The 14,835-nt window shown below is 39.8% G+C and overlaps 1 protein-coding gene across 1 annotated transcript in view; it reads left to right on the top strand.

Moving 5' to 3' along the window:
- The window catches only part of LOC120994883 (pseudouridine 5'-phosphatase), a 554,435-nt gene that overhangs the window by 223,219 nt on the left and 316,381 nt on the right, over positions 1 to 14,835 (top strand). Inside the window, exon 2 of the mRNA XM_040423754.1 lies at positions 11,318 to 11,536. Within this exon, the coding sequence (XP_040279688.1) occupies positions 11,318 to 11,536 (219 nt within the window). The remainder of the gene's footprint in view (positions 1 to 11,317; positions 11,537 to 14,835) is intronic.

Below are 14,835 nucleotides of genomic sequence, written 5' to 3'. Positions count from 1 at the left end.
CGTGACGGTCGGCTCTATAAATATATCACATGATACATTCAGTCCGATAAACACCATAAAAATTATAAACTGTGTCAAAAAAAGCCATTCATTTTTGTCACCTTACATTACAAAAAGTGCAACACCAAGTGATCAAAAAGCTGTATGTCCAAAATAATGGAACCAATAAAACAGTCACCTCATCCCGCAAAAAATGAGTCCCTACGTAAGAAAATTAGTTAAAAAAACAAACAAAAACTATAGCTCTCAGGCTATGGAGACACTAAAACATCATTGTTTGGTTAAAAAAAATGCTATAATTGTGTAAAACTTAAATAAATAAAAAGTATACATATTAGGTATCGCGACGTCCGTAACAATCTGATCTATAAAAATGTCACATGACCTAACCCCTAAGGTGAACGCTGTAAAAATAAAAAAAATAAAAACTGTGCTAAAACAACACATTTTTTGGTCACCTTGCCCCATAAAGTGTTATAATGAATGATCAAAAAATCGTATGTACCTAAAAATGGTACCAATAAAAACGTCAACTCTTCCTGCAAAAAATGAGCCCTTGCACAAGACGATCGGCATAAAAATAAAAATAAATCTGGCATTCAGAATATGAAGACACAAAAACATAATTTTTTTTCAAAAATGCTTTATTATGTAAAACGGAAACAAACAAAGAAAGTAGACAAATTTCATATCATTGTGTCCGTAACAACCTGCTCTATAAAAATAGCACATCATCTACCCTGTCAGATGAATGTTGTAAAAAATAAAAACAGTGCCAAAACAGTCATTTATTGGTTACCTTGCCTCACAAAAAACGTAATATAGAGCAATTAAAAATCATATGTACCCCAAAATAGTACCAATAAAACTGGCACCTTATCCCCTAGTTTCAAAAATGGGGTCACTTTCTGGGAGTTTCTACTGTACGGGTGTATCAGGGGGGCTTCAAATGGGACATGACATCTAAAAACCAGAATTAGGAAAAAAGTAGTTGTGATGGCACACTCTCATCTGGTATAGATTGAAATAGGTTGTTATATTTAAAAATGTATTTATTTATACTTTTGGTATAAAAACAATTTGATAGACTGGTTGAATTATTTTATAAATGATATGCAGGTGTTGTGAGCAAGCTGGATATATATTTTACTGTGACTGGGTAATTATAATGGCTGAATGCACAAAGATACAGAAAATGCAGTAGTGTATATCTGGTTTGGAGAACTATCTTGGTATATATTCCAAGAGCTAAGGTGCTGGATGCAGGCTGAATACACAAAAGTGCTATATGAACTGGATGTACAAAGGTGCTAGATGCGGGCTGGATACAAAAAATGCTGTGTGTCAGCTATAATATAAAGTGCTGTGTGCAAGCTGGATACACTAAGGTGCTAGTGCAAGCTGGATACACTAAAGTGCTAGTGCAAGCTGGATACACTAAGGTGCTAGTGCAAGCTGGATATGTTTAAGTGCTGATGCAAGCTGGATACACTAAGGTGCTAGTGCGAGCTTAATACACTAAAGTGCTAGTTGTAGGCTGGATATACTAACGTCCTATATATGCATAGTATGTATTAAAATGCTAGAGCAAGCTAAATACACTTGGGTGCTATAAATATGTAAATGTGATACTTGCTGGGTACATAGCTATAAATAAGCTGAATATATTCAGTGCTGTGGGCAAATAAAGTATATAAGGTGTTCAGTGTACGCTGAGTACATGCAATATAGTAAAGCTGGATATAAAGGTAAACAATAATATCTAAAAATGCACAGTTATAGATTGATCATTATACATTGCGTGCTTAAAATCAAGAAAACCACTAGGTATGCTATGCATACAAATTCAGTGCACTGAAATTTTATCCAGGACAAAAAGGAGAAGAAATGTCATTAGGACATAGTGAATCTGGAATGTCACTTAGATGGAACGTTTAGTGTTGGCGTCAACTGAATAGTGACTTGGTGTTATGTAGAATTTCGATCATAAATGTTCCCGCTTTTTGGGGAAAATATCAACCGGATTGCAGGTATATATAGTAGTAATAAAAAAAACTTGATAGTCTAAGTTCAGCTGCTATGAGCTGGTTGGGTACGTTACCACTCCTCGCCGATTTTGGTTACTTTGTCCTGCAAGGACCTTACGCGGCGTCCCACGTGGTCTCTTGCTTTATCTTGTGGCGTCCCACGTGATCCTGGCGGGGCGGTACATTACTCAGTCCGGGATTCCTGATAGGTTGTTTTCTTCGTTGTGAAGATTTGCAAGGCACGGCGATTTAACTTTTTCGACTTTGTGTTGTTCCTCTCAATGAGTAAATAAGATCTTCAATTGAGAGGAACGACACAATTTATTGTTTACACGGTTTCTAGGTGTACCGGTGCATGAGCACCTCTATCCACATTGCACAGTCAGCGGGCCACTGAATTACCTTATACCTTAACATCTAAAAACCAGTTCAGCAAAATCTGCCTACCATATGGCGCTCCTTTTCTTCTGCGCCCTGCTGTGTGCTTTTACATCAGTTTACAACCACATGTGGGGTGTTTTTGTAAACCGCAGAATCAGGGTAATAAATATTGAGTTTTGTTTGGCTGTTAACCTTCGATGTGTTAAAGAAAAAAATGGAAAATCTGCCAAAAAAGTGAAATTTAAAAATTTTATCTCCATTTTCCTTTAATTCTTGTTGAACACCTAAAGGGTTAACAAAGTTTGTAAAATCAGTTTTAAGTAACTTGAGGGGTGTAGTTTATACAATGGGGTCATTTATGGGGAGTATCCACTATGTAAGCCCCACAGAGTGACTTCAGACCTGAACTGGTCCTTAAAAAGTGGGTTTTGGCAATTTACTTAAAATTTTTAAGAATTGCTTCTAAAATTCTAAAAGCCTTCTAACGTCCTAACCAAACAAAATGACATTTACAAAATGATGCCAACATAAAGTAGACATATGGGGAATGTTAATTAATAAATATTTTATGAGGAATCACTTTCTGTTTTTAATGCAGAGAAATAAATATTTTGAAAATTGCAAATTTTTTAAAATTTTTGGTAAATTTCGGATTTTTTCATAAATAAAGGTGAAATACACTCACCTAAAGAATTATTAGGAACACTATACTAATACGGTGTTGGACCCCCTTTTGCCTTCAGAACTGCCTTAATTCTACGTGGCATTGATTCAACAAGGTGCTGATAGCATTCTTTAGAAATGTTGGCCAATATTGATAGGATAGCATCTTGCAGTTGATGGAAATTTGAGGGATGCACAACCAGGGCACGAAGCTCCCGTTCCACCACATCCCAAAGATGCTCTATTGGGTTGAGATCTGGTGACTGTGGGGGCCATTTTAGTACAGTGAACTCATTGTCATGTTCAAGAAACCAATTTGAAATGATTCGAGCTTTGTGACATGGTGCATTATCCTGCTGGAAGTAGCCATCAGAGGATGGATACATGTTCTCATTCTGTTTACGCCAAATTCGGACTATACGATTTGAATGTCTCAACAGAAATCGAGACTCATCAGACCAGGCAACATTTTTCCAGTCTTCAACAGTCCAATTTTGGTGAGCTCGTGCAAATTGTAGCCTCTTTTTCCTATTTGTAGTGGAGATGAGTGGTACCCGGTGGGGTCTTCTGCTGTTGTAGCCCATCCGTCTCAAGGTTGTGCGTGTTGTGGCTTCACAAATGCTTTGCTGCATACCTCGGTTGTAACGAGTGGTTATTTCAGTCAACGTTACTCTTCTATCAGCTTGAATCTGTCGGCCCATTCTCCTCTGACCTCTAGCATCCACAAGGCATTTTTGCCCACAGGACTGCCTCATACTGGATGTTTTTCCCTTTTCACACCATTCTTTGTAAACCCTAGAAATGGTTGTGCGTGAAAATCCCAGTAACTGAGCAGATTGTGAAATACTCAGACCGGCCCGCCTGGCACCAACAACCATGCCCGCTCAAAATTGCTTAAATCACCTTTCTTTCCCATTCTGACATTCAGTTTGGAGTTCAGAAGATTGTCTTGACTAGGGCCACACCCCTAAATGCATTGAAGCAACTGCCATTGGTTGACTAGATAATTGCATTAATGATAAATAGAACAGGTGTTCCTAATAATTCTTTAGGTGAGTGTATATATGACTGGAATAAAATGTATTTTTTCATTTAATCTCCCAAATACAATGAAAGATCTGTGGGGTCAAGCCAATTACTATACCCCTAGGTAAATTCTTTGAAGAGTTCTGTTTTCAAAATGGAGTAACTTTTTTTAGGTTTTAAACTGGGGCTCTGCAAATATGACATGGCACCCACTTCTTCAGAACCTCCTGCTTGAGGTTCTTTTGTTTTGCTTTCGTTTTTGTCATCTCGTTTCCCTCTCTCAGCTGTCATCTGGTTGCACTGATTGCATCCCTTTAAATTCCCTCCCTTACTGCATCACTTTGCGGTTTATACAACTTCCTGGAGTGTGCTGATGCTAGAAGCTGTTACTGCTGCATCCACAAAATAAGTCTGTTTCTTTATTTCTGTTTTCTGTGGGCTTGATCCTAGGTGACCCTGACTCCCTCCATATTAAGTGTAGGGAGCCGGTGGTCGTGTCCCCTCACTATTATAGGGTGTTCAGGTGTCATACAGTCGAGGAACGAGGGTATGCAATTTTCTACCATTGAGATTTTTGCATAGGCTGAGCAGTAAGGGAGAGAGCTAGGGTTGTTACTGGGCTTACCCTTTTGTTCCTTAGTTTTGGATCAAGTCAGTCGGATCTTCATTTGTGTCTTCTAGTTTTCTGTAACACCATCCGTGACACCATTCTAGTGAAATCTGCTCTCCAAAAGCCAATGGTGTTACTTCCGTTCACATGTGGACTGTTACCACATTCAGGAGAAAATGTATAACAAATTATAAGGTATTTTTGTTCTTGCTAGTGCTTTAGAAAATGAAAAAAAAAAAACCTGGTGCTAAAAATAACAAACATTTTATTGGAGTAAATTACATTTTTTCATCTTCATAGCCAAGTGTTTCTAATTTTTATAAAATGCCTGTGGCATTAAAAAGCGCTCACTAAGCACCTTGAAAAATACTCTGATGGGTTTAGTTTCCAAAATAAGGTCACTTCTTGGGTATTTTCACTATAGTGATAACCCAGAGTCTTTTAAAATGTGACATAGAGGCTGAAAACCATTTCCGCGAAATCCATACAGCGCTCATTCCTTTCTGAGCCCTGCGGTATGCCCATACAACTGTTTATGAGCAAATATGGGGTGTTGTATTCGAGAGAAAATGGGTAACAAATCGTGACACGTCAGTTTCTCTACAAATGTAACATGGTGCCCAAAAATAATTCCAGCAAAATCTGCCCTCCAAAATCCATAAGGGACTTCTTCCCTTCTGAGCCCTTCTGTAATCGTCAGAATAAAAGTAATCAATATTGAGGTTTTTTTTGCTGTAACTCTGCTATGTTACAGCAAAAAATGGATTAAAATTTAAAATCTGCAAAAAAGTTTTTTTACATGTTTTCTCCATTTTGATTTAATTCCTGTGAACACCTAAAGGGTTAACAGAGTTTGTAAAATAAGGTTTATTTTAAGTAAGACCCTCAAAGTCATTTCAGAACTTAACTGATACTTAAAAAAGTTGGTTTTCCAAAATCTTCTTGAAATGAGGTCAACATAAAGGAGACATCTGGTGAATGTTAATTAATAACTATGTTGTGATGTACCACTATCTGTCTTTATTAAGGTATTAAATAAAAAATGCCAAAGCTAAATCACATTGACCCAAATTTACTGCAGGCATAAAGTACAATGGGGCAGATTTATCATCTCCCTTGTGCTAAAAAAATGACTTAGAAAAATTAAAAGATGCCTGTTTTACGCTACCCTCACCACTGTTCCAAAAGCAAGGGCAAGGGTGGGAAAGTGATGTGGCCAACAGTCAAGACACATTTATCTTCATTTACGCCAAATGAAGCCAGAAATCTAAGTTCTGAGCTGTCATAGATTTCTGTTTAGGAGCATAGACTGCGTCTCGTCATAAATTTGGTGCATCTTCTGACAGCGCAGGGAATATCAGGACCGGGTCTTAGGATGGATCCTGAAGTTGAAAACTGTCTGGGTCCTGAATGGGTTAATGCAAGTGCAGTATGTTTAAATGGAGGAGGTGGAGTGATGTGACTGGGTTATATAACCCTCCTTCAACGGTCATCTTATGGACAGGACCTCTATGAGGACAGCACACAAGATACTGTATACCGAACAATGAAACATGGCCAATGTAATAAAGCCAATGGCACAAAATGTCAACAAGCTTCAAATAAATATATCCCATATGTTGCTTTGAGAGATTAGATTTTGGGCACCATCATCTTTGACCTTTAATAATAATCTAATAAGAAAATTGACCCCAAAAATTGATACTCAAAATTTAAACACATAATACAGCATTGCAGCATAGGTAGGTCACCCCACAATTGATAGTAACACTGGGTGGCCAAAAACACTCTAGATGAATAAGGGTTAATAATTAGACTACATCAGGTCTTTGCACTATTACTCTTCTAGAAGGAGGGGGGCCTTTATATGTTGTCCTCTTCCCTTCCCATTGCCAATATGTCCAATTGAAGCCTTAGCAGGGCTCTGGACATATCTTACTGGTATCCAGGTGACACGGTTGTTATCCTTTTCTGTGTGCCCTGGTTAACCAAGTAGCCCTAAGCTCCCTTGTGTTTCCCCTGATGAGCTTTACACTCATCTCAAAGTGAAACGTGCATGTAGGGATCAGGCAGGAGAGGGCTCAGTAGGGCGCCACAATTCTAGGGTTAGGTTCCTGATTGCACCTGGTCACAGGGCTCCGTTACTAGGACATTAGGACTAGTGCAGTTTTCTTGCAGGGCATCCTTAGGGCAAGTTAGCTACTTATCCTTACCCTTCTCTGCAACTGTTTCTAGCCTCGGTGGACTGCAATCATCTATCATCTTCGAGGCAATCGTTGCACAAGGAATGTTTCCATTGGAGCTGTACGACCATCGGTTTACACTTTTTGGTGCCGCTGAGCACTTTCCTTATTCATCTAGAGTGTTTTTGGCCACCCAGTGTTACTATCAATTGTGGGGTGACCTACCTATGCTCCAATGCTGTATTTAAATGTGTTAAAATTTAGAGTATCATTTTGGGGCCAATTTTCTTATTAGATTATTATTAAAGGTTAAGTTTTATACTAACCATCCTTCTACTTTCGCTGTACAATTAAGGTGGTTTATTTCGATTATCTAGCTATCTCTGCTGTGTATTTATACCATCATCTTTGACCACTAAATATCTTCTTCTGCTTTAGGGACATACATCTCCAATAATTCAGTTTTGAAGAGGACTTTAGAATCTGCTTGCATTGGTTTACTATATACCTATACAGTAGTGCTTTTTTTTTATTTTATGTCTACATGTTTTTAGAAGCCATCCATACCAATATCGTATTCAGAATTTGAAATGTTGCACAATTAATGGAACAGCTTTTTTAAATTTTTTATTTCTACACAAAATGGTCTAGGTCTCCTTAGCTATACCACTTGTGTGGGAACCCACCTTTGTATTTGAAAACACTAATAAAAACTAAATCCAGAATTCATAGAACTTTAATTCCATCTATCTCACACCAGCACTGAGCTGACCGCACTACCGGATCTGTAATTCAATGCGTAGACTTTGAGTTTGACAAACTGCTGCCCATGAGTAGTACCCATGTATATTAACATAAATCGTCTGAGTAATAGGTCTTATCAGACGTCGGTAACCTGCATAAATGGCTTGGCTTCCCAGCTAATGCTCTGTGGTTTTGTTTGCCTGCTTATACTGTGGTAGTAGAGGCAGTTTATTATTCTGGCTTGATCTTAAAAATGTACGAGTACCACATTGCCCTCAGATCGTTGTCTATTCCTTTTATTTGTCTCTTAGTTCCCACTGCATCAGTAATAAATTAGGTTGTAGGACAGCAACAGCTTAAGCCATATGCCTTCAATTTATCTTTAACTTTCACTTGCTGAGAACGCCACCTGGTACTGCCAAGTGTACGCTTTTTTTTTTTTCTTTTTAGTTGGGCTATCAATCTTGAAACTATCAGAGCTAGTCTGTTAAATTTGTGCTGATTTGAAACAGTATTGTGATATATGTCTTGTGGGCTTTTGGGGCTGCACTACTCCATTTTTTCCCCCTATTAAATCACGCTAAAGCATTTGGCTGCACTATTCTGTTGTTGATGGTTTATTTTAGTCATATGTATTTTATGCCTTTCACTCAAAATGAATATGCCCAAGGAAAGATCCAATAGGTGCACCAGTAATTACTCACAAATCTAATTTCAATGGTCAAATTTCTGGAAGATGTAAGTGTCATTGTGCTGTACACTTCATTTGTGGATATCGGTGAGTCAGTGGAACTATGTGTTTTGCGAAGTTCAGGGGTCACTCATTGTAGAAGCAACACGAATTTTCATTTTGAGTTACATATCCTGGACAAGGATCAATTTCTATTAATTCATTGTTGTGTGGATAAAGGACATCCTTCCACAACATACAATATGTACACTGTGTACCGAAATAATACATGAAAGATATTTTGCTATGATATTTTGTATATAGGGTTCAAAAAGGTAAACCTGAATGTACAAGGCCAGATTTATCATTTGAATAAGCCAGTTTTCTGATGTGAAAAAGTCGCAAACTGCATCTGTGCGACTTTTTAAACGCCAAAAATCTTTGCACAAGTGGCTTTTCTCTGCCAGCCAACCCACTTTCCTGAAATAGGGGTGTGGTGAGGGTAGGAATCGGGCAGGGACAGTGGTCCCGCCACATTTATCATCTACGCCAGTTTTCTTGTGTAGAAGAACTGTGAAATCTACTGTATGCCAGCCAGGGGCTGGCGTAGATTTCTTTTAATTTGCACAGACTGCCAGGTTCTGCACCTAATTTATGACGGCACATACCTGGCCCAGGGTACGTAGCTGAGCAATGATAAATCTCCCCTTCAGTATTCTAGTTTTTCTTGCCACTAAGATTTCTTATCATCCCCACAGATCAGTCACTGCACATTATACAGAGCCATGCTAGTTCTGACAAGTCGTGACCCCTTCGATTTGCTAATCACTGGGAGTTGGACCTCCATTGATCTGATGGTGACGGTTAGGCAATTAATATTTAAGTTCCTGAAAACTGCTTTAAGTTGTCTCAACTCTTTGTGGTTTTTTTCTTGCTTCCTGGATTGGGAACCATTAATGTTTACTTCTACGTATTATAAACCAACCTTATTCATACATTCCCATTTACCAATGTCCTATTGGCATCCATAGACTGGTATGTGTCAGTATGAATTTTTTAAACTATACAGGCTTCCTATGTAGAGCCATATAGTGACACACATTGGAGCCTTCTGTGACGTTTATGATCATATATAAAGGCATGATTTAAAGGGGTTGTCCTAGCTACAGACATTGATGATGTATCCTCAGCTGTGCTCTGTACAAAGCATAGATTCCGGGGCCGACGCTGACCAAAACAGGTGATTGGTGACAGTGCGGGGTGTCATATCCCACTAATCCGGTACTGATCTGTGTACATATACTGATATCTACACCAACCCCTGCCATAAATTTCAGCATTTTTTTTATGCCAGAAAACTGGCATAAAAGATAATAAATGTGGCCAGGTCAATTTTCAGGAAAGTGGCAAGGTGACCAAGAAATACCACTTGTGCAAACAATTTTGCATATATGGCACTGGCAGCATCTACAGGGAACACACGTGTTCTCTGTCTAACCTTGGGGGTGATCGGTACTGTTCATTTCAGCACTCCATTTTGGGCCCCCTGCAGCCCCCTTACTTGCTTTTACAGTGAGGCAGTAGTGATTGGGCCGCAAGGAGGAAGTACATCCTCTCTCTTCCCTTTACTAGGATGGCTAGCTGTCGGCGATATCCGTCATCTTAACCTGTGTGATTAGACAACATCACGTATTACACAAATGTCTACAAAATACTTAGATATAGATGGGAACTCTTTTAGTTAAAGGGTTATCCATAGGATAAGGGATAACAATTAGGTTGGTGGGGTTCCTACTACTGGGACCCCCACCGATCGTGAGAATAGGTATCCAGTACCCCTCAGAGCCCCCAAATGAACGAAATAGCAGGTCAGGCATGCAAACTACCATTCCACTTCTCTCAATGAGCCTTTCAGAAATAGCCAGGTGCTGTACTCGGCCATCTCTGGAACTCTCGTGAGGATGAATGGAGCGCATGGCCGACCCGCCACTCTGTTCATGGTATGGGGTAACAATTCTTATGATCATGGGGTCCCAACGATAGTTATCCCCTCTCCTTTTAACAACTGTAATACCCCTTTAAAGCACAAATAGGACATGTCCTATAATTTGCAAAACGGACACACGGATGCATGTATTTGTGTCAAATCGACATTTTTAGGATTGCACATGGACCCATTTATTTCTATGAGTCCTCAGAAAGAAAAAAAAAAAACTGACAGCACACGGTTGTCATCCATGTGCTGTCCGCATCCATATGTCCATGTTACAAATTATAGAACATGTTCTATTCTTCTCTATTTTGCAGGCAAGAACATCCATTTCTATAAATGGGACTGAGAAAAATGTAGATTGCCCATGGGAGGCGCTGTATTTTGCAGATCCATGGTTTGCAGACCACGACACAACATGATCATGTGCATGATGTCTAATGCAGCATCTGCAAGTCCAGAAATTTTGATAACTCCTCGGGCAGTTATAGAGGTTGTTAAGGTAGCAGTCGCCCTTTTACTCTGGTGCCGGAGGGGGCAAAATATCCCTCTACTACATAAGAATATAACAGGTTTATAAATGGCTGCTGCAGATTTTGCAATGAGCCTCATGAATTTTGGGTTACATCTCGGTCTATGATAGTCTTCAGCCTTAGAAGTTTGTAACCAGAAGCCTAAACCTCCACCAATTAGGATAAACTTTTGTTCGAAAAAAGTGATTATAGCAAACATACATTTTGAAGGGCTGTCTTCCATAAAGCTTTCTACAACTACTAGTACATTGTATATACGGCTTTATTACCATGGTTTGGGCCATAAAATCTGATAATCTGGTTTATCAGCCCTGAACGAGCCTCCAATGTAATGTGAACAAGACCTAAATTCCCATTAATGAAGGATTACATGAATTTTATTGTATTTATTTTTTTCCATTTATTTTTAGCTACCATCAAATCCTACTATAACTCACTGTAAAAATACAGTGTAATCCATCTTAATGCTTTTATATGCCTTCCTTTACAGATACAGAACGTCTTTACACAGTGGTATTTCAAGAAATCTGTGACCGATTTGGAAAGAAATACACATGGGATGTGAAATCCTTAGTCATGGGGAAAAAGGCATTGCCAGCAGCCCAAATTATCTGTGATGTTCTCGACCTTCCTACTACTGCTGAAGAATTACTGAATGAAAGTCTAATAATGCAGGAGAATATTTTTCCAACTGCATCCTTAATGCCAGGTATAGTGAAAGTTGTACTGTAGGGGGACTGGAAGTGTTTAATACTGACAAAGCCATGTTCTATCACACAGGCAAGTCTTCTAAAACCATCATCTCTGCTCAGTCGTTACCATATCTGGAAAAATGTGTGTAGTATGGAGGATCTTACTTAAAGGGGTTATCCGAGTTATGGGGAAAAAAAATTAAAACCTCATAAAACTCATCAGGACTTACATATACATTGGTTAAGCTTGATTTCTTAAGAGAGAAACCCATATGTACACCTTTTCATGGTTCTGTTATTGCTGTGTTTACATGCTAAAGTACATGCTGAGGGGGCGTATAACAAAGCCTGAGCTCTCCCTCATGAATATTTGTGGGTGTGAATAATCTGCCCTTGCCCGCCCCCTGCACTGCACAACCTAACTTTGCATAAAAAATGATCATCTCCTAGCTCACACAGACAGATCTTCCCGTCACATTGCAGATACAGCTACAGCTCAGATACAGCTACAGCTTAGATACAGCTGCAGCTTAGATACAGATATAGCTATAGCTATAAGATGGACATATATCTGTATCTAAGCTATAGCTGTATCTAAGCTGTAGCTGTATCTAAGCTGTATCTAAGCTATAGCTGTATCTAAGCTGTATCTAAGCTATAGCTGTATCTAAGCTATATCTAAGCTATAGCTGTATCTAAGCTATATCTAAGCTATAGCTGTATCTAAGCTATATCTAAGCTATAGCTGTATCTAAGCTTTGGCTGTATCAAATCTGTATCTAAGCTATAGATGTATCTAAGCTATAGCTGTATCTAAGCTGTATCTAAGCTATATCAGCATCTAAGCTGTATCTAAGCTATATCTAAGCTATAGCCGTATCTAAGCTGTATCTAAGCTGTATCTAAGCTATAGCTGTATCTAAGCTATAGCTGTATTAGATAGATATAGCTTATATGATGGACAATTATTTTCTTTTTGTGTCCTGGGGGTGGTATTACGAGTGTAACGATCCCCAGACGCTGGAGGGGAACATGTAAACTGGCCCATGGAAGTGAGGGAAGGAGCCAGACACATACCCTGCTGCTGAAAAAAATCTATCACCACTCTGGTAAGTATCGCGCATGAGCGATCTCTGACAATCGCAGAGGCTGTGTGAGGAGAGGGAGAGAGGGGCAGGTACCAAAGGCACTGACGTCTCGTTTACAGAGCTGGGCCGCTCCCTCAAGCAGGGAGAAGCTTGTAAACGAGACGTCATCACCAGAGAAGGGTTGATGACGTCGGGGGTCACATGACCCAAATCGGCAGTGGCTAAACAGAGCAAAATCTATGTACGGGATGCATATTACGGCCACAGGTCCATACTCCTAGTATACCAAATGACACAAAAAATGTGCCGTTTGGTTACTTGGAGCGCTAAGAGGACACATAGTCCAGTGTATTCAACACTTCCTCTACCTCTTGCCGACCCTCTCTGCAGTTACTGGAACGCTCGTGCATGTTCATATAAACCCTGCTGCGGGCGAAAAGGGGAAGGCATTTTTTTTTAAAATCACAATAGGCTCAGGGTCTGGCTTTATTTGCCCTCATAGCCTGCCATTTTTCTCTCACACCTTCCTCTAAAAAAAATGCTAGTTACACAAAAAGCAGCATTAAAAAATACCAGATGGTAACGCACACAGTATGGACTAAAATGCCTCAAAAAAACACTATAAAAAAGGTGATTGAGTCAGGCATTGTTTGGCCCAAAAGAGCACCAGGGACAAAACTGTGTGCGGAGGAGTCCTAACACTGTTAAAGGTACTGCTTTATTTGTGCCTGAAATAAAGAATAGACTATTACTTACCAAGCAGATGTCACTCCGCCACTCCTCTTCTCCCGGCTGAGCTCTGTTAGCTCAGCTGCAATGGTAACATCATGTTGACATGTGACTGCTGCAGCCAATGACTAGCCTCAGAGGTTCATTGCTTGAGGCGAGTGATTGGCTGCAGCAGTCTATCATTTCCAGAGCACACAGATAAGAGGGGACAAGCTCACTAAGGCCTTGCTGCCCTTACAGAGACAATGGGGCAGATTTATAAATGCATATAATTTTTTTTTAACAATATGGGATTTCGGCCACCCCATTGTTTACAGAAGTTGCAAACATTGACTTAAAATATCATGCAATATAGTAACGGGGCACGTGCACTTCATTTGGTTATAGACTGGTGTACCTCTTGATCTTCCCATCATTTAAAGGGCTTTTCAAATGAAGACAACTTGTGTTGATATGCCCACTGGCAGGTCCAGCAGACAATGCTTTGAATTGGTTGGACAAAAACTGCTGCACTGTATTTTGCCTGGCCGATTCTTTGCATATTTTCCAGGTAGCGGCCGGATCTCTGCCCAACCCCATTATAGTCAATCTGGTCTAGCGGGAAGCCGGTAGCATCTGGTAATGGCAGATCCGGAGTACTCTGGCAAGCTGTTATCTACCGAAACATACTGCTGGTGATCTCGGCTGCAGATATGAGTCTAGCCTAACTTGTACCAGAATACATTGTGCAAGTTCTTTACTTACACTCTAATGTATTTACTGTGTGAATGGTCTTGTTGCTACAGTTAAATATGCATAATGTTTGCATAAATATTTTGATGCTTAATGAAATAATAGGACAGGATTGGCCATAGACCCTACAGGGACATTTCCCGGTGAGCTGATGTCCAGGGGGCCGCCCAAGCCCTTCTATCTGCTGCTGGCAAGGTACATAATGAGCAGTAATGAACGCTATGAGAATCAGGTACTCAGGTACCCAGCCAACCACTGTACATGCCCTCCTGAACTCAGCTGCTGTGGCCTATATCTCACCTCCTAAGCCTAATGGCAGCTATTGATAGGCGACAGTTTTTGGGGCAATATATTGTGCTGCACTGTGGCCAGTTTTTTCATGTTTTTTTTTTTTTTTTCCTTTTCAGGGCCACTTTAAGATCCCAGTCCTCTCCTGCAAAAGGATGAAGGAGCATTTGTCTGCACATTTGTACCTATGAAACTGGTTAACCTGTTACATGTGTGCTTGGTAGCTGAAGGCATTTGTGTGCGTCCAATGTTTATATGTGTCCACATTACTGAGAAGAAAAATACTGTATGTGCAAATAAGCCTCTAGGAGCAACGGGGGCGTTACTGTTATCCCTAGAGCAGTGATGGTGAACTTTTTACTGACCGAGTGCCCAAACTGCAACACAAAACCCTCTTATTTATTGCAATGTGCCAACACGGCAATTTAACCTGAATACCAAAATAGTATATCTTCCATGTATGTTCTGCCCAGCAGGGT

This window comes from Bufo bufo, chromosome 3 (assembly GCF_905171765.1).
Source record: "Bufo bufo chromosome 3, aBufBuf1.1, whole genome shotgun sequence".
NCBI classification, from domain to species: Eukaryota; Metazoa; Chordata; class Amphibia; order Anura; family Bufonidae; genus Bufo; species Bufo bufo.
Note: the sequence above shows the minus strand (reverse complement) of the source record. Positions and strands in the feature narration are given on the sequence as shown.